The sequence below is a fragment of the Platalea leucorodia genome (assembly GCF_965183815.1).
Source record: "Platalea leucorodia genome assembly, chromosome: 5".
Taxonomy (NCBI): Eukaryota; Metazoa; Chordata; class Aves; order Pelecaniformes; family Threskiornithidae; genus Platalea; species Platalea leucorodia.
This window is the reverse complement of record NC_138827.1, coordinates 75,193,565-75,219,961: the sequence shown is the minus strand read 5'-3', so window position 1 is coordinate 75,219,961 and position 26,397 is coordinate 75,193,565. Positions and strand designations below refer to the sequence as shown.

General features: G+C 40.5%; 1 protein-coding gene across 2 annotated transcripts in view; it reads left to right on the top strand.

The window, feature by feature from the left end:
- The first annotated feature begins 1,234 nt into the window (after positions 1-1,234).
- Positions 1,235-26,397, top strand: part of ITGA4 (integrin subunit alpha 4) — a 41,956-nt gene continuing 16,793 nt past the window's right edge. For both annotated transcript variants that reach the window (XR_014228259.1, XM_082312795.1), the window contains exons 1-15: positions 1,235-1,499; positions 1,599-1,720; positions 8,701-8,807; positions 8,906-9,035; positions 10,384-10,451; positions 11,108-11,237; positions 15,269-15,354; positions 15,734-15,793; positions 15,886-16,023; positions 17,053-17,164; positions 20,225-20,319; positions 20,695-20,785; positions 22,140-22,185; positions 22,568-22,722; positions 24,678-24,832. Coding sequence is in view for 1 of the 2 variants with exons in the window: in XM_082312795.1 (XP_082168921.1) it covers positions 1,315-1,499; positions 1,599-1,720; positions 8,701-8,807; positions 8,906-9,035; positions 10,384-10,451; positions 11,108-11,237; positions 15,269-15,354; positions 15,734-15,793; positions 15,886-16,023; positions 17,053-17,164; positions 20,225-20,319; positions 20,695-20,785; positions 22,140-22,185; positions 22,568-22,722; positions 24,678-24,832 (1,680 nt within the window). In the remaining variant the exon portion in view is untranslated. The remainder of the gene's footprint in view (positions 1,500-1,598; positions 1,721-8,700; positions 8,808-8,905; positions 9,036-10,383; positions 10,452-11,107; positions 11,238-15,268; positions 15,355-15,733; positions 15,794-15,885; positions 16,024-17,052; positions 17,165-20,224; positions 20,320-20,694; positions 20,786-22,139; positions 22,186-22,567; positions 22,723-24,677; positions 24,833-26,397) is intronic.

Sequence of the window (26,397 nt, the reverse complement as noted above, 5' to 3'; positions counted from 1 at the left end):
AGGATGACAAGATGTTTCACTCCTGTGTTGCCTCAGTGTCCCGCTCTGGTAGTTGATCAGCATTTTGCAGAAGTGTTAAACTTTACACATTTCCACCAACTGAATGGAAATGAAAGGGGTTTTTATTCCAAGAAGTTTAAAATGCAGTGTTCTGAAGTTCATTAGGGGATGGTACTCTACCAAACAACCACAGTTATTTCTAATGTGTATAATATTCGATAGTTGAAACGATACTGGATTTGTCTTCCAGATACAATATGTAATCTTTGTAACTAAACTTTTCATTCTGAAGAAGCGCTTATGTTCTTGTTCCTCTGGCTCAAAATACCGTTATCCGTAGGTTACCCGTACACACGGATTACTATAGCAGCAGGGAAGCCCCGGTATTAAAGGGGGCTCAGGCCCGTCCTCTGCTGCTAGGGCACTAGTTTCAGGACTCAAATACCCCCCCACACACCAGGAGGGGGTGGCAGGGAAGACCCCCTCAGCACAACGGCGGCGCGGCAAGGCGTACAGCACAGGGGTACTGGGACTTTTTCTGAATCTGAAAGGAAAACGCCAGCCCCGCCACACAGTTTCCCTCCCAGAGGACAGGCCTGCGCTTGGCTGGAGCTCCCCGGCTGGTGCTCAGGGGAGATGGGCTCCGGGCGCAGGAAACTGAACTAAGGGGGCCCGGGCGCTTCAAGGGCAGCTGGGGCGGGAAAGTTAGCCGGGAGTCCTCAGGGACAGCCTGCCGGCTCTCCCTTCCCCCTCTACCGCTAAAAGGCTCGCCGCCTCCTCGGGGCCGCCCGCCGGCCCGGCGCACAGGCAGCCCTCCCGCGCCGCCCTCCGGGCAGGTGTAGCGGGGCTGAGGTAAGGTGAGGTGAGCCGACCCGACCCGACGCCCTCGCAGTCCCGCCGGGGGCGGGCGTTGGGCCGCCCGCGTCCCACAGGGCCGTGCCCTGCCCGGGGATACGGGGTCCCGGGGGCCGTACCCTGCCGGTGCCTGCGCGCCGTGCCCCCTGCCGCAGCACCCCCGGGGGCGCGGACGGGGCGGGGAGAAACCCGACCCCCGCCGCCTGGGAAGGGAGAGGGGCTGCCGCTGCGCGGGAGGAGGCGGCGCGGCCGAGCGACTCCCCCATCCGGAGGGGATACCCCCGCCCCGGGCTGCGGGCAGGCCGCCGGCTTGCCCCGCCGGTAGCAGAGGTGGCGCAGGGCGCGGGCTGCCGCCGTCCCTGGGCAGGGCAGGGGCAGGGGCGGGGGCGCGGCGCTGCCCTCTCGCCGAGCGGGAGAGCGGAGCGAGGCGGGAAGCCGGCGCCGGGGGCCCGTCTGCCCATGCGGAGCTGCGGGAGGGCGAGGGGGGCTGCGGGCTGGGCCGCCCCGCTGCTCCTGCTGTGGCAGTGCCTGCCGACGGCGCGGCCCTACAACCTGGACACCCAGCACCCGCTGCTCTTCCGGGGGGGCAACGGGACCCTCTTCGGGTACTCGGTCCTCCTGCACCGCCACGGCGAGGAGAGATGGTGAGTCCCGGGCCGGGCCGCCCCCGGCGGGGGCCGTTCCGCCCGTCGCGCCTTCTCCCTCCGGCCGCGGCCCCTCACGCTGCCGTCTCTGCCCCGCAGGCTGGTGGTGGGCGCCCCCCGGGCCAGCTGGCCCGCCAACATCTCGGTGGTCAACCCCGGGGCCATTTTCCGCTGCCGGATCGGGAGGAACCCCCGCGGGCGGTGCGAGCAGCTCCAGCTGGGTGAGTCGGCGGCGGGGCGCGGGCGGGGGGCGCCGGCGCTGGGCCGCGGAGGGGCCGGGGCGGGCGGCGGGGGTGCCCCCGCCGGCGGCGGGACGGGACGGGACGGCCCGCGCCCGCCCGCCCTGCGCGCAGCGCCGCTCCTCCGGCTCCTCTTTCAGGGCTGCGGGCGGTTTCTCCTGGTCCTTTCCAGAGTAAACTGGCGTTTGCCTCTCGCTAAAGGGCCGGATCAACGCTGTTGCCGAAGAGCGGCAAACGGTGGCACCTTCTTTTCTGTAGACAGAAAGAAATGCACCAAAACTTAACTCAGAGAAGTCGCATGGGACGGCTCCCGTCCCACAGTTTTATTTCGCACCTTTCAGCACCCAGTTCAAAAGCCTCGTGAGAGTTTCGATCTGTCTCTCATACTTCTCAGCAGAAAGCTAGGCCAGCTTTCAGAGCAGAGATGAGGGGGTGGAAGAATGTGCCTAAATCGTCTTTTCTTCTGCAAAGCCTTCCCTTTGTAGAAGCCACCCTAAAGTAACTCTGAACCACAGTTGTCTTGCAGATGGGTTCTCCCTGCTTGCAGATTTGTTGAAAAATCGAGTTTCAGGGGAACAAAACTATTTTTGACTGATCAATTTTTTCAGCTCCTGCTTTTAACCTAACTCCTCTCTACCTCCCCAGTCCCCATGCTTGGGAGATGTAACTGGATGCACTTATCCAACTTCCAAGTGTTTGATACTTGTTAAAAAGGAGAACACTTTGCAATGGGTTACTGTGAATATGCATGGACTACTTTGGGCTCTGTTCTTGCCCCGCTTGCGTACAGTGCCGTTCATTCTGTCCCTATGCTATGCATAGAAAGCTTCCTGAACTTTCTATCCTGCTGTGACCGAGACCATCCGATCCGTTAAAACTATGAACTTGCCGCCCAGTAAGGATAAGAAGCGCGGGAAAAGGTTTTCAAAATATTTGAAACCAATGAAAATGATAGCACGTCATGAACTGATGGGCTTTCAGGGCAGAACGCAGCATTCTGTGACAAAAATGTTACAACAATTCTTTCTCTACACATCTATGCATAATGCTTAGAACTGACGGGTTCTATCTATTTTTTTCCTATGGATAGGAATCAGAGTTATTTTTTGTAACTAAGCTACAAAAAACTAAGATACTTCAGTGGTTCTTTACTTGTAGCCACATAAGAAAAAGACAAGAAGTTTCTCATAGAAAGAACTGCAATTAAACTTATTCCAGCCCAAGTAGTTGTTTTTCTTTTTTTTTTTTTTGAGTAATTTCATTCCAATATTTAGATCTATTGAATAATGATACATAACAAAGCTTTTTTTCTCCGACTGCTTGTTTGTGAGAGGAGGCTTGCAAAAGTCAAAGTAGTCAGCTAAAGTGGTGAAATAGCATATGCTGAGAGGCAATAAACCCCTACTCCTGGATTGGAGGTAAAAATAGTCCTTCATTGCATGGGGGAAGGAAAGGAGGGAAGGGTAGAAAGTTTCAGGTTCTTTGAAAACTACATACATCTGCAGTACTTCTCGACTTAGTCATTTAGCTGGTGGAGAAACAAAACCTCTAACAAAATAACTTGATGGGCTTTTCCTCAGTAGCTTAGGGGATTCTAAATTAAATGATGCAACAGGTGAATGAAAATGTTTATGTGGTTCCAAAGGCTTAATTTAGCACAGCTTCTATTCCTGGGTTTAGAGGCCACAGGTTACACAATGATGTTTACTGTCTTGCCCTGCATTTTTAAAAACAGTGATACCACATGAGATTTTTGCAAAATGTTTGTTTCCCTTAGTGCTAGATGATGTCTTTACATCACTAAGGTACATCTACAGCATTTCTGAAGTTAAATAGATACTGAAAAGAAGTGCTCTGTTGTAAAACAGGTCAATGAAGAAGGCGACAGCAGCTGTGGTGCATGGGATGTAAATGAAGTAGGAGAGTATCTGAGGTTTGTTAAGCCTCTGCCATCCTGCCGAGCGGTCACAGAAATACACAAGGGAACTTGCAATTGCAAAGCTGAACTTAATTATCTCTTGTCTAACTCATTCAGGCTGTCAGCAACTTTTGGACATAATGGTTTTATCAGTGCTGTGTCTTTCAGTCAGTGACCTCCTCGTTCTTCTGCTTGGATTCTTGCCAGTGACAAGTTTGGGTTCTGATCTCATAGAACAGGGTAATTTCCTTTGAAAAATGTGCAGGGATGTATTACATTGCTGGGACAGGCAAATTGAGAAATAACTATTTCTGTCTTTCTCTTAAATACTTGAATTCACATTTCTTTCAGTAAAAGAATCATTGAGGTAATAAGTTTCTAATTATGAGTCATAGAAATGTAGAGGTGACAACAGGCAATAGAAGTGGGTTTTTCCAAATGTTGGGCTTTTGTAATAAATGGATGTGAATTACTTAGAGACATAAAAATGTTAAAACACTTTGTTGCTATTTTTCACTAAAGTAGCCTTGAAACTGGTATAACTAATTAATGAAGGATTCATGCACAATTAGGAAGCCTCTGATCACACAAAACTGCTGTTGTATTTTTTTATGTAACACATTCCTATCTGCTTCCTCAGTAGAGAAAGAGTTTCTGGGAATAGTCTTGTGCTGCAGTCATCCCAGCATCTGGAAACAACTTATCCAGGCATACTTTAGAGAATTTTAATGTTGTTCAAGGTGGTGCAGGGGCCTGGGCTGGTTTAAGAGTCGAGAGGAGCCATGAGATACACTAGCAAATCTTTGTCTTCCCAGTCCGTCACTGGTACTTTCAAATGTCTCTCTGCTGAACAGAGGAGTAATGTTTTGAGAGTTTCTTTTCTAGTTCTAGTACTTCTGTCAATGGTGTCAAGTATTCTAGACTGCCGATTTATTTGTATTTAGAGTGTCGTTAAACGACGACTTATGTTAGATGCAGAGGCTTGTAATCAAGCTCTAGGCACAAATACAAAATACAATGCTTCAGGTTTATTATTTGTAGCACTAAGTGTCTGTCTTCTGCCAGTCTTCTAGTCTTTTGAATTTCCCACTTGACCATGTCAGTTTGGGGTAGTCATGGATTATTGCAGAGAGACTTGCACAAAGTTCTTTAGACGTTTTGACCTATTACATTTTGGACTTGCAAAACATTACAGAAATTCTTCAGCAAAGTTGCTCTCAGATTTGATCCACAGTGATTCATTGGCTAAAAATACAGGAAACAATTTATAAAATTTTCCATCCAGTCTAAAAAAAAAAATAAGAAGTTTGAACTACAAATGTACACAGTAAATTCAGTGCATGTTGTTTAACATAAGGCCAGAAAGCTCTGCTCGCAGTTTCGGCCTTCCACCCTTCCTTTAAGTCCCTGCTACAATTAACCTATGAACAAATTGCCCTCTAGCTCCCCCAGCTGAATCATTACACTGGAAAATTGAACAGTTAATGGTTTTCCCCAAAAGGCTGACCTGTATTTCTTCAACTTTGATTTCAGTAAGTTTTGCCTTTGGTAGTTTGGCTTTTTGATCTCACTTGCATCTCTCATACCCTGCCGGTGGTCTCCGTGGAAATAGCTGTACTCTTCCAAGGAAGACAGGACCTTCTGCACCTAGGTCTGTTATAGAGTTATGGAAACAGCTGACGCCTAACTGAAATGTTTTGGGTAGAAGTGGTTTGAGGGACGTAAGAGGTATAAGACCTATCAAATCTGTGAAAAGAGAAAAGATTGCCCTGGATAAATGAAAGAAGAGTCTGACGAGGCCCTGACATCTAGGAGCAGGATATCAGAAGTCTTGTTGTCTTTGAAGCAGCCTTCATAGTTTTAATCAATTAGCAATAGGACCAGAGGAGTTCTGGGAGGATAAAAAGGATCATGGGAGGCTGCTGGGCATGGAAAGCACTGAAGCAAGTTATATAAAACTGGTTTCTCAGATGACATTGCAAACATCTGTATTGGAGTCCTTGAGGCCAAAGCTAAAAGTGGCTTTATAAGTTGTGACCTTATTTATATGCGATTGTGCTGTTTCTGTGGATGCGTGCAGCGGGGATTATACAGAAGTGTATCTTCCAGCTGTGTAATGTACACAGGCTGGGCAATTACTTATCTCTCGGTGACTTTATGACAGCGCGTGCTCCTTTTCCCTGAGGCAACCAAGCTGCCGTGTCCTCTTGAGCTTATGCAGTGCTGCTCTGTTGCTTGTGCAGAATACAGCATTTTCTCTTCTCATTCAATAAAGCTTTTATAATGTCATACCCTGAGCAGAGGCTCATCACGGTGTCTGGGATGTCAAGCTCACACTTTTCTCACCCACAAAGGCCTATAATTTCCAAGGTGGTTGAATACTTGCCAGTCAGAGAAAGAGAGGAGATGTAAGATAGCAGGTCAGCAGAGGGCCAAAGTGAACCTGAATCAAGAACATATGCTGGAGCCAAGGAAAAGGGGAATACAATCCAACAAGCATGAAGGAATGGTGGTGCTTTTTCTTGTTACGCGTCTCTGAAATAGACACAGGAATGAAGCACTGAGACGAGCAAAACTTCCTGTTATCTCTCACGTCATCGTTATCTGATCTTGTTTGACTTACTGATAGAAAGCCTCAGAAAGTCCCTTGAGATCTAAATTTGTGGCACTGGTCTCCACTTTTGCCGTTTCCTGCAAATCCACATACGCTGTGATGCAAGTCCCAGGTAAGTCATTGTCATAAGACGACAGAAAGTAGTGCTAGAAGGGAGTTATCAGAAGTGCCTTTTCTGATTTAAAGGAGGATTAATTCTTACATGTGGGAGTGTAATGGAATTTTGTTTTCTGAGCGGATTTCAATCAGATTAACATGCTCTATAATTCATAGAAACCATGGAAATGTCTCCCTTAGGAAGTGAGGAGTTCTGTGTGACATAACTCCAAAATTAAATCCCAAAACTAAATTCTAAACTTGACTCTGAAAATGGTATATATTCAGTATGTGGAAGTTCATGTCACTGACATTAGCCAAGTAGGAGAATTTGGAAGGTTAGTGCTTAAACCTCAGTAACTGACAACCTGCAGGAAAATCAGCTTCTTTTTAGTAGATTTTTAAAGTAAGGCATTTTACTTCGTGCTTGTCTTGGAGTAAGAGCCCACACGTTGTTAAGTACCATTCCTCAGGTGACCTACAGGAATTATTAAATTACAGTAACCTAAAATCTCTTGGCCCAAAGACAATTGAATGTGATGTTATTGTGAGCGCCGAGGTCGGTTCCTATTTACTTGGATTTTGCATACTATTCTGTTGATGTCTTAGGGAAAGGCAAATGAGGGAGGAAGTGGTAAAGAAGAGATGAAGGAGGGTCAGACACCTCTTGACCCTGTGAAGGGTGTTGTTTTTGGAAGAAGGCAGAGTACAGTTGCAGCGCGCAGGGTGCGTCGTCCTCTCTGCAGTGTGGTGAGGGGTTCCTGAGTGCACTAGTTTGGTCTTTCCATCGGAGCAGGGAGAAAGCTTGATGTTTGGAAAAAGTGGAGAGGTAGTATGGAAGGAGAAGAAATCAAGGCTCCAGCAGTTTCTTCAGGCAAATGTCAATTGCTAGGCCTGTCACAAAACAGTAGGCAACAAGCTCTGAAATAAGGATGGTTGTTGGGCTTCTCCTGACATTTTCTTACCATGTGATAAAGAATTATCTTGATTCCATTAATCTGGTATTTTCTCTCAAAAAGTCCATGACATCCTAGGTATAAAATCATTTAAGTCACTGTTAGTTGTGAGAATGTACGTAGCAAAGTCCGCAGTCATTCATCTTTCTCCTGGCTACTAAATAGACAAAGTGTATCCCTTTATTCTGTTTCCATGCTCAGTCAAGGTTGTGCAGTTGTATGTCCTGTAAAAGGAATTCAGCAAGTCGCCTAAATTAGGAGTGTATTTATTTAAACTCTCTAATGCATTGGACAGTAATAAATTTCAGCTCTGGTGCGAGCACAGTTTTGGGGGGGTGTTGATTTATGTGGTTTCCTTTCAAACCATGTCCCTGTCCGCACTAGTACTCTGTGATCTGCATTGGCGCCCTCTTCTGGGTAACTAAACCCCTTAAACCTCAAAAGTTTCGGGTTCACCAGTAACTGCATTGAATCTGGGAAAGTCTTAAAAATTATGCAAAAGAGCTTGTTCAAATGACATGATGTGTTTCCTTGTTTTAGAAGTTTTTTCATAAACTGTGTTATGCTATTGCATAGAAAGTGCTTGTTCCATAATTTGGTTAATGCTTATTCATACAAACATCTTACAAAGGAAAAGCTTGCTTTATATAACTTAGAATACTTTTAAATGTGTAGCTTCTTCTTACCATGGGTACCACTACTGCTTTCTAAAAGGAAGCAAATATTTGCTAACTTGGCAATACTGTAGCCTTTTGGGGGAGTTAGAAGACATTTCACTATGTCTCTAAGATTTTAAAAATTAACTCTCCTTAAGAACAAAACGAAAGAGCTACTGCTAAATAATTGCAACAGTGCAAGGAGTACACAGGACATGCATACCTAATGATCTGACATCCCCAGTAGCCATTGCAGTTATACACCCTTTATTCGATAGCCATTTGCAATAGAGATCATTTTAAGGTATGCTACCAATAGATATGTAGTTGGAGAGATGCTTGCTTTAGGCTAGAGTTTAGATAGCACTCACAGGTATTACTTGTGGTTTTTATGAACTTTTAGGCTGAAGAACACTTGCAAAGCCAGCCGTTCATCAGATTGAGTGTAATGTCACTTTCTGTCTTAATTTCAATAATGATGGAGAAGCCAATCCTCACTGCCAACCTATTGTGTTCAGAACCAGTATGCTCCCTTTGGCTACATGCAGTCATACCTTTGTTCAAGAAGAAAGTGAAAAGTCTATGTGGCCTATGTAAGACAGAGACAGAGGTCCGGTCCACCAAACTTGAGTTACTCCAGTATCACCTCTTGGGTGCTCCTGTTACCCACCATGTAGCCCTTCAGCTTGTCCCTGTTCAGAGCATTGGTCTTTGTGTCCTAGGCAACCCCAATGGAGAGCGCTGTGGGAAGACTTGTTTGGAAGAGCGTGATAATCAGTGGCTGGGTGTCAGCTTATCAAGGCAGCCAAAAGACAACGGATCTATCGTTGTATGTATTAACCACTAGAGCTGTGTGTCTGTTTGTCAGACTGCTTTCACCTTTCTTAGGCTTCTGTGTCAATCATCATGTTTGTTTTTTATCCATAGGCTTGTGGACATAGATGGAAAAATATCTTTTACATAAAAAATGAACACAAACTCCCACACGGTATTTGTTTTGCCATCTCTTCTGATTTTCGAACTGAACTGAGCAGAAGAATACGCCCATGCTATATAGGTAAGCAAAATGCTTGAGTCCTTTGTAGGGAAGGGTAAGATACGTAATTGCATGGTGTGGAGTTTGTGACGAGCCTGCGTTGCTCTGAGCAGACTTTCTGCAGCCAAAGGTTTGAAGATTGAGTGCTGATGATACTAGTCCAACTTGTGATGTAAATTTGTTAGCAAGATGTTTATCACTTCAAAGAAAAGCTGCTTTCAGCAGGCAAAAAAATTAGCTTAAATAGGGCATCAGACCACTTGCTCCTTGGACTGGATCACTGAAGTATGTGTGCTTCTCAAAAATAGGCCAGTAGAGGACATCCTTCCTTCCTTTCCTCTTGCATTTGCTTGTTCTGCTCAGGAGAGTGCCTCACAGCAGCGCAGCAGTAATACCTGCAAGTGATTGTTGCTGTCCGCTCCTTAGCCTTTGATACAAAGCTGCTGTGGTTCCTTGACACATTGTGTGTCCCTGTTCCTTGCTTGCCTCCTGCCAAGGCCGCTGCTGTGGTGTGAGACCTTCAGTGGTCCTTCCTCAGAGGAGTGCGGGAGCAGAATAAGACTCAAGACCTGAAGCGATCAAACAAGTCCATCCCTGCCTTCCCTTTCATACCTACCTCCCATCCGGGAGAACGATCTCATGACCCTGCCCCTTGCCAGTGCAAGGAAGAGCTGACAATCTGGCCTTTCCGTGTGGACTGATAGAGTGGACTGATAACACCATCAAATGTCCCGCTGCTGGCTTCAGAGATATTTATGAGTGTTGGTGAAATTGTGCTTTTATCTTCAGTGACTTTTTAAGTGAGCAAATCTATGGATGAGATAAAGGGAAGCCTGATGGGATGCAGTTAGCAAAGAAAGGCAGGAAAACAGAGCTGGGAGAGTTGGATGTAAAGACAACTGCTAAGGACGATAGATACCAATTATGTCTAAGATAGCTGTAACACAAATCCCTCAGAGCACTAGTGGAACATCAGGGCAACTCCTATCAAGATACGTAAGCCTGTCAATCACATTATGCCTGAATTATACAGAGTGGAAGAGTTAAGCTTATCTACCTGTGCTGCTGAAACTATTTGTGCTATTTCATGCATGTAACAATTTAAAATGAAAAGTATAGCCTTTAAAGTCACAAGATTTCAAAGGAAGCTGTGATCAAGTGATACCTCATGCTTTGAGTTTGTTACGATAATATATTGAAGCTAAAGGCTGTACAGTGGAAACCAGTGTTTTTACTTTTATTACAGAACCGAAAACCAACGTTGCTTTGTTTTGTTTTTTAACTTGTCTCAACTTCTGTTGAAGACCTGGTAACAAAATCTGAAACTACATGCTTCTCATCCTTTTTAATATTTCTTGCCCATTTGCAGATCATGCGCGAAAGTTTGGAGAAAACCACGGGTCGTGCCAGGCTGGAATGGCTAGTTTTTACATTGAGGTGTGTATTAAAGATAGGAAACTTCTCTCTATATATATGTACTCACATATATGTATACATACGTAAAAGTGTATATGTAAATGCAAACATCAACACTGTCTTTTTTTTGTGGGAGGGAAAAATCAGACTTTCTTTTTAATTGAGTCTTGATAAGACTTGCATGATAATTCCCAACTAATACTTTTACTTTTTATTCCCAAGAATACTTTTACACCTTACTAAATCCAAAATTACTTTTCATCTGGAAAAAAGGGCATGAAAAAAGAGTGTGAAGTTTTATTATTCTCTTTAAAGTAATCTGTTTGATGTAACATTAACACTAATAACACTTATCTTCTTGCTTTACAGAGTAATATTCTGTATTATTTAATCTCCATTTCACCCTAAGATTATGATTTCTAAAAAACTCTTGAGAAGAGAATATCCTGTTTGTTACTCTCTTTTAAGTTGTTCACAGCTCATAGTTTTTAATAACCACATTTTTAGAAAGTCTGAAAAATGTTGTCTGCGATCTAGTGGTAATCCCTCAGTACTGAGCCAGATGTAGTATTTCATTGAGTTCACAGGAGATCTAAAGAAAAGCATTTGACTTGTTTTGCTTATCTTCATGAATATTTAAATATGAATAACATGGCTTTGTTTTATTTTTCTTTTAGGACTTAATTATAATGGGAGCCCCTGGATCATATTATTGGACTGGTTCTGTTTTTGTATACAATACAACTGCAAATACAATCCATGTTTATACAGATTCAAATAACCAAGTGAAATTTGGCAGTTATCTAGGTACTTAAAAATATTTAATATTTTACAAAAATATAAGTCAAAGAATTAGCTAAATAGCTGATCTTGAAGTGAGTGCACAGTGTTTATCAGTGCTTTCTTTATTAATCCCAGAAGCGACGGTTCATAGAATCATAAAATCATTACGGCTGGAAAGGACCTCTGAAATCATTGAGTCCAACCGTTAACCTAACTGCCAGGTCCACCTCTAAACCATGTCCCTAAGCACCACATCCGCGTGTTTTTTGAATACTTCCAGGGGCTGTGATTGTACCACTTCCCTGGGCAGTCTGTTCCAATGCCTAAGCATTCTCTCCGTGAAGAAATTTTTCCTAATATCTAATCTAAATCTCCCCTGGCACAACTTGAGGCCATTTCCTCTTGTCCTGTTGCTTACTACTTGGGAGAAGAGACCAACCCCTGCCTTGCTACAGCCTCGTTTCAGGTAGTTGTAGAGAGCGATAAGGTCTCCCCTCAGCCTCCTCTTCTCCAGACTGAACAACCCCAGTTCCCTCAGCTGCTCCTCATAAGACTTCTTCTCTAGACCCTTCACCAGCTTCGTTGCCCTTCTTTGGACACGCTCCAGCACCTAAAGGTTCTAAAGATGTGTTCTGATTTTGCTAAATATTATTTAATTATAAGGCTTTCTCTCTGTTCTTTTTACATGGAAGCTTCTCAAACATTGGATTTCTGGTTTTTATCATCTCTCCACTGAGTTTCTATCACTTCTTGATTTAGAAGGTAGAGATATGCCTCTGGGAAGCAATGGTTTGCACTTCACTGTTAAGTCTGAAATACTGCCAACGGCTTTCATAGCAAAAGACATAATGATTTCACATATAACAGAAATATGAAAAGTTGGTTACAGTGAAAGCTGCAAGGAAAGCAAGTCTTAATCGCATTGTCAGTAAGGGGAAGTATACTGTCATCTTAAGAGACAGACTTGCCTCCAATTGTGATTTTTGTTTGGTTGGTGGTTTGTGTGTTGGGTTTTTTTTTATTATTATTATTCCAACCACATCTTAGTCTGGATACATGGGAAGGCAAACCTTATCTACAAATGTCTGCAAAGAAAGCCATGAAGCTCCTACTCATGTACCTATATCCAAGTCATGAGCTGGATTTAGTGCTAGAATTTGTAGGGGTTTATGCCAGAACCATCAGCAGCTTCAGTTTTCTCACTATACACTAAGAAAACCTTCTCTGTCCTTCCTGAACCCCTGAGCAAGAATATTTTTGCCTGTGACCACTGGCTTTTGCATTTTCCCATTCATAGATCCGGTTCACGTGGATAAACATTTCCTGTTTCTGATTTCACTCTTTTGACAATAGGAAGCAGGCATACGTTATGAAATAACTGTTATGAAATACAAAGTGGCTAACACTTCAGAATTCAGTACTGAGCCTTGCAAAGGCTGCAGTTGGGCTCTGTGGGAAAGGCAAGCAGAAGAGATGCTGGGTGGTAAAAGGCGATCGGATACCCAGATCACTATGGTTAACCAGTAACATTTCTAACCTTTCATAGGGCAAATGAAAAACTTCAGAGAATGCTTGCTCCAGCTTTCCAGTAACAATTAGCAGAAAAAATATTGCACCCATCTGGGGAAAAAAGCTCATTCCAGATTTCTGCTCCTACAAGTATAAGAGTGAGAATTTCTGTAATGAATGAGTCAAGTCATTGATAGCCAAGAGCCAGATATAGGCAAACAGGTAAAAGCTTGCATAAGGACTGTGCTGGGGAGGGTGCAGGGAAAGCCTTCCCACACATGTGTGGTCTCTCCTAGTTCTCTTGGCCATCCATGATCTGAGATCAGCTGGGGTTTGCTTCACAAACACTTCTGCAGTGACCTGGTGCAACCATAATGGCCAGCACACTAGCTTGGCAGAGCTCTGTGTCCTCTAAACTTGCCCTTTCTACAGGAAGGTGAAGACAGGGACCGTTGGCTCATCTGTGTGTCTTTACAGTAGCAGCTGTGATAAACCTTAAATTTTGCATTGTTCCATGCTACTTAAACCTCCACTTCATTCCCTCATAATAATACATAATGTGGTTGAAAGAATGTAAAGGTAGCTTCCCTCCCTCAGCTTCTGTTCTGTCCCATCTTTGGCATTGTTTAAGGCCAAAATCTCTTTAGGGTCAATTCTGCTACCAGAGTTTTGGTTTTGGTTTTTTTTGAAGACTGAGTTTGCCTCTCCCGTAAATAATGAACAAAAATATCCTTACCAAGTGGTGGAAGTATATTGTGACCAGAGTGTAATTCAAGCACATGACTAGACATAATTACCTACTTAGACTATCCTGCTTCTGGCAGGGACTGAGAAGTCAGCTTCTTTATCTACATTTTTCATTAAACTGTCAAAGAGTAATAATTAACAAATTAGAGTTTGCAGGAAGAGTGTGAAAAAGCATTGTAACATTTTCCAGAAGTTGGAAGAAACAAAGCTGTTTAAGTACCAGACAATTAAAAGAAAGAAGCTGGAAAGAGAAGCGGGTAATACATAACATTTGGTAGTATTTCCTTGACTACTTCAGAGTATCTTGGAGATTAATAACTTGACTTCTTTAAAAGGAATTAGATAAGTAAGTCAGCCTTTCAAATCAGCTGGGTCTGATAAAAGAGTAACCTTGAGCTCTTAACAAACTGCCTTAAATCACAAAGTAATAGATGGTTTCTTTTAGGAATCTGAGAATGGCAAATGACATTTCAGAAAACTGAAAAACTGTAGTAATGGTAAAGAGGAGAGAATTCTGGGGTTGGACATGAAACTTTATTTGACTGTGCCTTTAAATTTAAAGGGTCAATTATGTGATCGATCTCCACCAAAAGTTTTAATACCACAGTAAAAATGAGGACTATCTGATCACTATACTTTCTTTTCGTGTGTTGGGCTTTTTGTTTTTTCTGGTTTTTTGTTTTTTGTTTTTTTTTTTTTTTTAAGTTCATTAGAATTACCAGTGTTTGTACTTCAGCAAAACCAAAATAACTAGAAAATAAAGGTCAGAGGAAGTAAATTAAGGTTCATCCACTTAAGCTTGATTTTTTTTGTTGAATAAGTAAAAACTAGGTGCTGACCTTTAAATGATAAATTGCCTTGTGCACCTCTTTTAGCTAAAAATTTGAAAAGAAAGAGCTAGCTTAATGAGAACTTGAATTCTAGACAGTTGTCTTCATAGATGAAAGATTTAAGGCTCATTCACATCTGATCCAAGATTATTTTTTCCATTTTCTCTGTATGCTGTGAAAATCAACAGTCATTCAGTAAATGCAAGAGTAGTAGAATATGTTAACTGCCTTCCCTGTTTCAACGTAGCCATAATGTATTTTGGAAAGAGTAAGGATGACTTGTGTAGCCACAGATCAAGGTGTTAGCCTTCAGTTTGCAAATTCTGAGGCTGGATGTCCGCGCCAAAATATGGTCCTGTTCATTAAGAGACCTCTCCACATACAGAAATGCAAAAGCTGATGCAACATTTTCTTATTACATAATCAAGCTCTTGCTCCGATTTGTTCCTGACATTTTCATATGTGTACATCCAAAATGCTCTATGTGTGTGTGTACATCTATATGCACATGCATATAAGTAGCACTACATTTCATTTTTCTGCAGTCTAGTTGCAACAGTAGTCAGAGCAACAATTGAATCAAGTGTTTCCACGTTGCACTGTATGGACATTTGATCATTTTTATTTGTATTACAGTATGGACTCACTGAACAATTGTAGAATATGCATTAACAGAAGGTGTTTGCGATTTATTTTATTGGCTTTTAAAGTATGGCAGATAATTGAGATCCTGGGAAGAAATGAGTGTTTCTGACACTTGTTTCTGCTTGCTGGAAATTACTGTTTGTATTGACCTTTTGCTTATATTTCAAAAATTTTCTTTTCTCTTTTCATGGCTAATTTGCATGAGTTCTGAATGTCAGAGTCACAATAATTTGTGGTGTTGACAGCTTTTATACGTCATGCTTCCTTTTTTTTTTTTCTTTATATAGCACTTCCAGTATTGAATAGTGCATTTCTAATTTACAGGATACTCTGTTGGAGCTGGACATTTTCTGACATCAGCCAGTATAGAAGTAATTGGAGGGGCTCCCCAACAGGAACAGACTGGTAAAGTAAGAGATTGTCTATACTATTGGTTTGAAGAATATAGCCCCACATACCCACCCATGATTTTCCAGTTTAGATTAACATATTAAAGACAAGTATCATATATATATATATATATATATATATATATATATATATATATATATATATATGATTTCTCACGGGGAGAAAAGTCAAAAGAAGGAATGAGGGAAGATAGTCTAGATAACATTGCTGTGAACCATGGTGTTAAAGAAAGGTACAGATAGGGAACAGTAAATAGCTGTACCTTGTGATATTGTGTGTTGCTTTGCTGATTCTCTAGCACATGCTATAGAAAAAGCATAGGAAAGTATTTCAGATTACTGTTTGCTGAACTCCACTTACATTTTCTTTTCATTTCAGGCATACATTTTTAGCATTGAGAAGCAGCTAAATATTCTATTTGAACTAAAGGGTAAAAAGGTAGGTCTTTCATACTACTTTTCTGCGCCTTTGAACTTCTAGAATGTCTTCACCAAAATCAAAAAATAATGTGATTTCCTGTTTGCACACAGCTTGGTTCTTATTTTGGAGCTGCAGTTTGTGCTGTGGACCTGAATTCAGATGGCCTCTCAGACTTGCTAGTTGGTGCTCCAATGCAAAGTAGCATCAGAGAAGAAGGAAGAGTTTATGTCTATATCAATTCAGGTTCTGTAAGTATTTTCTCTTAAAAACACATGGTAACAGTCATTCTAGTATAAGAGGCTAAGAAGAAGCGATTTCTTCTCTCTTATCATACAGTATTTCAGGATATAGGAAGAATAAACTCTAGAACCATGATCACAATCCCAGCAGGACTGCGTAGCACACCTGCAAAGGCTAGCTGTGTAAACTATTAACACGTTGTTACTTAGGCTAGTGTTAGAACCGAAGACAAACTGGTTTTGTTTCATAGTAACTTCAGGTGGTGACTGCCTGGCACTACAGCCTCTTTGCAAGCTCTCCTCTATTACCATGCTTACCACTGAACTGGCATGTGAAGAGCAACTTATTTAGCACTTCAGAAACAAAAAAGGAATGAAAAATTTGCATGCAGTTAGTGGTACCAGTCAGGAAAGAGAGTGGTAGTCCTTGGTTTAGCAAATAAAGTAACTGGACAGATCATGCATTAGAACTAGCTTCCTTTTATTCTTTTTAAGGATCAGAAGTGAAAGTATAATCACTATTTTTTTGTGTGCTTTTGCATTTGTCTGGCTTTGTAAATTTTATCTTTGTATCTTATTTCCCTTCCTTTCTCTCCACACTAATACATATTTATTCTCTTATGCTTGCAATTAGCGTTTTTTTAACGTGTTTTCCTCACAGAGAACTAAGTCACTCCAGGATACCTACAACTAACTAAGGCACACACAATAGCTTTGTGGCAGCTACTGTTTACTACCTTTTTAGCAAACAGTTTTTGCAGAGCAGTAAGCCCCTGTATTCTGATATAAGCTTGCTGCTGTTTACAGGTGTTTGCTATGGGAATGCATTGCTGTTCTCTTTCTTAAAGAACAACTTTCTTACTCTTTATTATTCTTATACTAAATACTGTTAAATATTTTCGATGATCCTTGCTTCTGCACCAAGGGCTTCAGTAGGATTATATATTGGCATCCAAGGCAGTTTTAGTATTTTGAGTAATATTCCAGGTCACCTGGAAAACACTTTGTTAATGTGCAATTGACTCTGTTTTCCTTCAGGAGGCAAAGATGGTAGAACTCAACATAGAGCTCAGCGGGAGTGACTCATATGCAGCCAGGTTTGGAGAGTCCATAGCCAATCTAGGAGACATTGATAATGATGGTTTTGAAGGTAAGTATATAAAAAAAACCCCTTGGGTTTAATTCTCTCCGAGCAATGGACTGTCACAATAAACAGGAGGATTATGCAAGTCTGAGAAGACTTTCAGTTGGTGACTTCACCTTTTTTTTTTCTAGGCCACTGATTTGAAATATAGCTGTTTCATTGATGTGTAATAGCAAGAGATTAAGTTCTGTCGCTTTAATAAAGAGCATGAGCATAAGGTGATGTAACTTTGGGTGCTGGACCTCAAGTGGAATCCCTAACCCTGTTTTAGACATCTGAGACAACGGTTGGGGAACAATTTGGCAATTTTGTAACATCAAAAATAAAAATTACAAATTGAGTCAAGATCTACTTCTGTGTCACCAATAGGAACTACTAAACACATGGAGATGTCGAAAACAACCTGCAAGTTGGGAGACTATTGTGGGGCTACTTCCCACTCAAGCCCTCAGATGACTCATGAATTGCCTAGCATGGGCTCCAAGTGGGGCTAGGACGGAGAACACAGGGAAGGGCTTCAATGGCCATGCCCCAATAGGGATTTCAAAATGTTAATGGGGCTCTGAGGGAGCTTTTTCTTCCTGTTGTCTATACAGGAGGATCTATTTCGGGCACATAAAGTTAGATGGCTAAACAGAAACTGAGAATATCCTCCCTTCCCTCCCCACTGCCCAGGCTGAAACACCTTCTCTAGACATGATGAGACATGGGCTGAAATTTCCATTGATGTTGTTCAGGTGGAACCTGCTCAGATTGCAGAGAGATTCAGTCTCTCAGACTTGTGTCTAACTTCTGTAATAAGCATAAAAGTAATAGACACTGAAAAGAGAATGCCATGTGAAAGTTATAGATAAAAGGTATTTTAGTTAAAGAAAACAGATGAAAGAAATGTAAGATGTGTTAAAACATCTAGAATGACTCTCACGGCTTGCTACTTTTACTTCCAGTCAGGCTGCCTAAAATATATTTGCTACAGAAAGCCCCACGGTCTACTGCTCTCAGCTTCTTTCCTTCCAATACCATTCACTAGCTGTTTAGGTAGTCTGCAAAAACACAGCTGACTGGGAGACCTCTAGCTAGACTGAAGACAAACAGAAGGGACCTGGCCTAGTGGCTTCATTCATCTTGTCATGGTTTCAAACAAAAAGGAATGGACAATATTCCTGTTTGAAAAACTGGCATGTGCTTCCCTCCAGCAGAAGGGCAGGCACAATAGGCTGTGTAGAGACAGGATAAAAATACAACAGGCATTTTCTACTGTTCAAAAATTCATAAACGGTTTCAGTTTTTCCATCATCAAAATTTGGACTGTATGCAGGGAGCTAATATCCTTTGTGCAAAAACTGTCGGCTTTTTATGGGCTGTGTCTTTACCAGGTCCACATCTTCACGCTTCTGAATGACCCTTTTTATTTGCAGTTACCATCCAGGGTTCTCCTTTCACTTGGCTTGTGTTCTTGGTCCTGTTTCGTAACCTGCAAAGCTTGCAACAGTCATTCTCTTCTTACCTGGACTCCATTTCCTTAAAGTAGTCTTCCCCCCCCCCCCTCCTCCTTTGGTACCTGTTCCTTGAACTCTTGTTAAATTTCATTTCTCCTGTTTTGCATTACCTTCACAATTTTATACACAAGTTTCAGTTTTTGCCCCAAAACATTTGCAAACTGCAAAGGAAAGCCGTATCCAAATGTAGGACTGGGGAACAGAGAAGTAAAATCAAATTAATAGCAGCATAGCAAAGTAGATATATGACACAGAATATAATGTAAAATGGGCATGGGCATCCTAAAACTGCAGGGGGAGGCAGAGCAAACAAGTGGTTTAGGTTTTGAAGGGAGCAAAAACATTGAAGAGAAAAATTGGAGGCAATATTGAGAGTGGCAGTAGGAAAAGAAATTTTGTAAGAAAAACAGCTGGAAGCAAAATATGAAGAGAAATTGGCGGTTAGCAACCATTTGTAGTAAGTAATAAAAAAGCACAGCAGAGCCAACTTCTTCAATGATCTAAACCATCAGTATCAGCCCTGTGAAGATAATGTAGTGTGTGCTGGTGTACCTTCTCAAGAACATATGTTTAATTTTAATTAGCACAACTTGGCTGTCGGATTTTCATTTCACCAGTAGAGAGACATAACATATTTTGTGTGTTTTACCCACCAAAGTATGGATTCAATCAATATGGATTCAATCAGAATTGTTCAATAAAACCAAATCGTCAGAGCTTTGCTTTTCTTGTGATTTTGGTTTGGTGCAGCATACTGTATTTCTGATTTGCAAATAGTTCAGTTTTGCTTATTGTGAATGAAAGTTCACAATTATAAATTTACATTAGTGAATTTCAAGATGATGTAATTCATCTCCCCCTCACCCCCTCCACTTTTTGGTTGTTAACCTCTGGCTATTTGAACCATGGGGCTTTTTGGTGAGGGCTGTTGAGGGTGGGTGGGTGGGTGGGTTGGTTGGTTTGTTTATGTGTCACCACAGCCCTCTGGGATTAAATGATCTTGGCATAAAACATATCCCTTTGTACAAACCAGCTACCTTAATTTCCTTGTTAAATGCCTGTTCAAGCCTGTTATCAGCTGTTAGGGACATTTCATAGAAAAATAAATGGTTCATTTCAGGTAGCGTAATAAGAGTACTTCTTGTGCTTCAGTGATTTAATCCATGTGGGAATAGCAGCGTGCAGGAAAATCATCATAATTCCATGAATACAAGGCTTTTTTTTTTTTCTTTATTTTTTTTTAAAGACCATGATAATTTTGGCTGTTCTCCATGATAACCTCTTAAACTCTTAAGAATCAAATTCAGTATTGGTAGGAACAGACTTTGTCTTGAACAAAATGGCTGTATTTGGCCCAGAAATGTAGCACTTCAGGCAGAGTCGGATTACTGAGCTGGTCTGTATTGTTTCCTGCTTTTTACTGCTTTTTATCTATCTTCAGCACTTCTTTTGAATTCAGTCAAATAAATTTGGTCTGGTGTTGCATGCATCATGATCTGGATTTCTTTAACTCTTCCTTGTTTGTATTCCCTAGTCAACTGATTATTGTTGAATTGTTTTTCTACAGATGTAGCAATTGGGGCTCCGCAAGAAGACAATCTAAAAGGGGTTATTTATATATACAATGGCAGGGAAGATGGAATAACGCCATCATTTTCACAGGTATGCTTTTTCCATGAAAAATAATCAATCCAGAAAAACCCTAAGTTTAAATTCAAGAGGGTTTTCACTTCATTTAACATTCAGACCATCTGAGGTATTGTAAAAGACTTGAGAAATTTTTTACATAGTCTATGATTTCCAGTCATAATATAACCTCTAACAGAAAAATAAATTGTTTTGGAGGCCTCAGACAGGGTTTATGGGATATAACATTTGCAGTAATTGAGGAATATTACTTTCAGAGGTATAAGTTCACAGGTAAGCAGGTAACTGCCTTCAGCAGCAGAATGGTTGTGCTAACATTTTTCATTGGATCTTGTAACTCAAACGTTAGCTTTCCAATAATAATTTTCCCTTGTTTTTTTTCCTCCTCAGAGAATACAAGGACATCAAGTCAGTAATTCTTTAAGCATGTTTGGACAATCCATAGCAAGCGGCATTGATGCAGATAACAACGGTTATCAAGGTGAATTAAAAAATTCTGTTTATTTTTCATTTTTAAAAGAGTAGAGATTCATAGGGAACAACCTTACCATACTACTTGTTACTTTTAACAGAAGCAAAATCTGTTATTAAGATGACGACATAGCTTGCATTTTGGGAAGGGAAAAAAAAAAAGAGGTAAAGCTGAGGCCAAGCAGTCAGTTTTCACGGTCATCTAACTTATTTAAGGACTGAGAATGATGTAATAGTAAGATTATAGTGCACAAGAGAAAGAAAACCATAGTTTTTATTTTTACGGCAGCCATCTCATCTGCTAACGTCACAATGAGCTAGTTTGGGCAATGGAAGCATGTTTGTTGTCCAGACTAGTGTGCTAACTTAAAAAAGTCACTGGTCTTAACATAGTCTGGATTTTGCTAGGAGTTACTGAGATCCATGACTTTCTGTCTGTGTGAAGAATACATTAACTCGAGTCAGGGCTCATGGCATTGAATTAAGACTGTTGTGGAGTTCTCGTGGGCATAACACAGAAGTGCTAATTTGGTGTAAAACAACTTAGCTGGTTCCAAGGATATATTCATTGTTTTCTACATATTGTCAAAATATTTTGACATTATGCAGAGAAGCGGTACGTCAGGTCAGGTATTGCCTGTCCTGCCCTGTGGGTGTAAAAGCATAAAGTCATCATGAACTGCATGTTGTATGCTCTGGCTATGTCAACAGAAAAGTTACCCAGGTTAATTTGTAATGCTGGGCTAAGAGGTAGTATGCAAGTAGTCTGCTGTCAGGTCACCTGTTGATTTGGGAGTCACATCCTCAGACCCTTATATTATTTAGACTCATCTGACGATTCACTTTTGCAACCTCATTTGAGACGTATATATACTGTGTATATTTCTTTCCTTATTGCATGAATAGTTTTCACTTAGTTTGGAATAAATTAAATATATTTTTGTATCTATGTATAATTTCATACATATATATAGTTATATATATAAAACTGAATTTTTTGTGTGTGGGGGTATAGCAGTACTGAATATTTGGATTAAAAAGAAGGCAAGTACCTCCTGTTTAGCTGAATTGTCCTTCAGTATCAGCCACTTAAATGTGGAATAGAAATCAAATCATCACATTACCAATATCTGCCAGTCCAGCAAATTAGCACGCAGTGTTAATGGACAGTGGACAAGTATTTGAGGAATCATCTTCTAGACAGAGAAGAACACCTTTGAATATTAGCATATGCCTTCTAATAAAGAAAGGGCAAATGGTGTTTTAATGCTGACCAAAAGTTGAATATGCTACAAAATGCTTGTTACCTGAGAAGTAATTCCTGTTGATGAATTCTGCTTATTGATCTTTTTTTTTTTGTACAGATGTAGCAGTTGGTGCATTTCTCTCCGATTCTGCTGTGGTGCTGAGGTGAGATTGCTACATTTCAGTGCTTTTAAAGACCATACAATTTAAGTGTATTTTTTAATGCAATTTAATAAAACTCGGTAGTATATTTTAACCTTGTGAAATTCTTCTTGGTGTCTTAAACTTCAGTCATTAGGCTCTAGAATGCTCTACAACTGAAACAGTGAAGTAACACCTCGAAGAAAAAGAAAATATCATTCTGAAACTTCTTGAGGCAACAAATAATGTGAATACAACTATTTGGATTCTGAAAAATGCAGATAGTTTAAAAAATGAGAATTATAAAATATAAAAACAGATTCTGTCAGAGATTTTTAGATTTTGCAGAGATTCTGTAAGCTATTTCTGAAGTGTTTTGTGAACATTAACTCTTTTCTATTCTTAGAACAAAACCAGTGATAATTGTTGAAGCTTCTTTAAAACATCCTAATTCAATAAATCGAACTAATTTAAACTGCATGGAAAATGACCAGCCTGCCATCTGTATGAATTTGAAGATATGCTTTACCTATACAGGACGAGAGGTACCTGGTTATATTGGTAAGCTGCTTGGAAAAAATTCCAGTATACGTATTCATTTTAAATGCACCTATTTACAGAATAATGCTATTGGTATTTAATGGATCATTAATCTGAGTTCAGTATAAAATGAAAAAAACATTTATACCTTTTTTTAGCTCATAATTACCCTATAACATTGAACCATTACACTTCTATTCAATTTAGAATAACAGCACATCCCGACTAAGAGTTACACAGCCTAGAAGAGATAGCAATGTTGAAAAGGTGAGATATTGTGAAGATGAAGGTAGAACTCCAAGTTGTCTATTGCATCAACAATGTAATCTAAAGTTTTGATGGCAACTAGTTTAGATAAACAAAGACTAATTTTTAGCTATCCAGCAGGGTTGTGACACTAAAGAGTTCAGCTGGGGCTGTGCACAACCGTTTAGTAGTATTTTCACATGAGTTTTGCAGCAGTACTAAAACAGTACCATCATAGATAGGCTAATTCCGGTACCTGAATTAACTTACAGTGGTGTGATTAGATTCCCACTCATACTTTGGAACTACATTGTAATGATGCCATTTCAGATGCTCCCTTTCATAGCATCATAGTAAGTAGAGCCATCATTTTGGTAGGTTTTTGAATGAGATAGTATGTTGTTAGGGTTCACAAAGAAATAGAGTGCACTTATTCTATGAACACTTCCTTTTACATAGTTGCCCAGGGACCATATTCTGTTTTGGACAGGGCCCAAGAGGAGCGTCTGTCAAGTTTTTCTGAACTTTCCACATGCAAATGTCTGGGCTGTTGCTTTGCAATTAGATAGGGAATTAATGGTGGGTGAATGTCTTTTCTTAATGGAGGAGCAGATGGATTATTCAACGTGATATTCAGATGTCCTCTAAAAGCAGTCCTCCCAGACATGGACCAAACCATACGGGACTGCTGTAGGATGCAGTCTCAGCAACAGAGAAAAGACATTCCCTTCATAAAGCAGCTCAAGCACCTGAGCGTACCATTATGGAACATTATGTTAAAGAGAGGCAGTCCCATCAAAATTGAAAAAATATATCTTGTATTATATTTTATACAATGCATAGTTTGCTTTTGGCAAAAACTGGTATTGCTTGAAGCAATATCTATTGGAGGGAATATTCATGGTGAACTTATTTAAAATAATTTACTGTCTAAATTTGACTGTATTGCCGGGGTGCTTTTAACCTACTTGTCATGTGCTGTTTGTAAACTGGAAAACAGCCCTGCAATTACATGGTATATAAAATTAAATTGCTTAAATCTTCTGTATGAAAATATACAATATCCGTTAGGAACAGATTACAGAGAACACATCCAACAATGAACTGTAAAGTTTCAAGTTCAGATCTTTTCAAATTTATATTTGTTGTGAAAGATGAGCAGTCAGACTGGATTACCTTTGCTGTATTTGGACATAAGACTTTTCAACTTAAATAGAAAAGACTAGAGGAAATTCTACATATCCTAACTCAACTTTTGGCAGAGATTAAGAAGTAATAGTTTAGTAATAATCTGAAACTTATTTGCAATTTGTTATCATAGCAATTCATGCTAACTTAAATAGAAAAAACTGTGAAGTTAAACAGTATTTGCCAGTGTCTGTTCACTTATCTGTCTGTTGAAATTTAATGTCAGCCCTGTAAGTAACTGAAGCAGATTTTCTTTAAATAGATTCTGATAGAAAACTATAAATATAACTTGACAGAACTATCCCTGATATAAAAGCATGTATCAGGGATCAGTCATGATGCAATCAATTTTCAGAGGGCAAGAAGCTTTTGTTAGGTATGGATTTATGTCAGAGAATTTTTAAGCGGAGCATTTCAAAATGGATATTATGGAACATACTGAAGGAAGTGAGTCAGAAGATGTAATTTCTGTCATAAATTCATGGAAATTATAACACTTAAAGTTTTTATAACTTTTATTTTCCCTGGGTTTTATTTTGCAGTACTGCTTTATAATATGAGTGTTGACGTGAACAGAAGAGTGGATACACAAGCAAGATTTTATTTTTCCTCCAATGGAACATCTGATACAATCTCAGGAAATGTAAAGATTTCCAGCAAGAATATTGCCTGCAAAGATCATCCAGCATTTATGAGGGTAATGTAATTTTCAATATGTATTGCCCTGCAAATCCTTTGTTCTCCTTTGAAAAGCACACCTGCTGCAAAAGAACCAATTTTGTTTATAATTGCATCATATCATTTTGGAAGTAAAATATTTGTGTTCATAACTTCCACAGTCAATACATATTAATTCTGATGCTTTCTCAGCTTTCTGTGGGGAAGTCAGTGGGTCTGCTCTCTCTTATGTTGGTAAGAATGTGCATAATAATAATAATAATCACAGTGATGAAGTGAGCATTCTTGACATTTTTTCACCCTTTTTTATGGATGACAGATCATAGATTGAGGCCGGTGTGGAGCAACCAAGAAGATACAGTATAACTTAAGTTTCCTGCTGAACGTTTCTGATGGAACTTTCCTATGTACTCCTCAATGCAAAATCTTTAAACTTGTAATTACACAGAGAAAACATTTATTATGTTTTGTCATTTGTAACTATTTCAAAGAACACATGTATGGTCTTGCTCCCCTTTTTACTGTGAGTAGATGAGATAGACTCACCTGATAAGAAAAGAATCTGTTCCTGATCCATAGGAAGTGAAATGAAGATGATTGCTAGAAGAGAGTCTGTAGTTCAAGATTCATAGTGTGGTCTGTTTTGTGCATTTGTTGCAAGGCGCCAAAGTCTAGCAGGGCATGAAAAAGAACAGTTGCCTGGAATTGTTTGATTTTTCCCTGCAAGGGATGCAGCACTCGCAAGAGGTGGAAATGGGGTAGGAAGAGCACTCATAACAGTTTCATGAATTAATTTAGAGCTGAACAATATGAAGAATGTGCACTGTGCTGACAAAGTGATCTTTCTACTCTGCTCGCAAAAGTGAAGCCTGCACAGATATGTCTTTCTCCTGGACATATCAACCTGAATCCTGGACCAGATTAGTAGTGAACGTTGTTAACAGTTCTCTGTGAAGGTGTAGAGACAACTTTGTTGCAGAAGGAATCTGCTGGTAGAAGTGCTTCAGAGGAGAAGCCACAGAGGTAGAAGTGCTGCCAGGGCAAGCGGGTGTTCAGCAGGAGGCTCTTGGAGACCTGCAAGGTGTCAGCTAGCCAGGGAGGCCTGTACCAACACCAGTAATAGAGATTATACCAGTTACTCATCAGGAGGAAGTTGGCTGTTGGTTTCTCCAGAAATAGAGTTTGCTCCAACAGCAACGATCCTTTGAAACTGAGGATGGTATTGACTTGAAAATGAGTAAGAATCTAGTCAGTAAGATCCTAACTGCAATAGCAGTCTCAAAGTCATTGTTGCCCTGGAGGAAATGAACTGTCATATTCATGCTTGATGTATCCCTCTGAAGGATGAATGAGGGACCTGTCTTGAAAGTAAAACCAACTGCAATCAGGACAAGGATATATTTTTAAGGCCATTCACTGGACAAGAAAGAATAAAAATGGTTCAGTCTATGAAACATCTTAGAAGCTTGCCTATTCCAACAAAAATTTTGGGGAATAAATGGGAAGATCTTGAAGTCCTAAACCATAATCAAACAATAAAAACTAGCGGACACAGAGGAACTATGTTTTATTAAACTCAGGAAA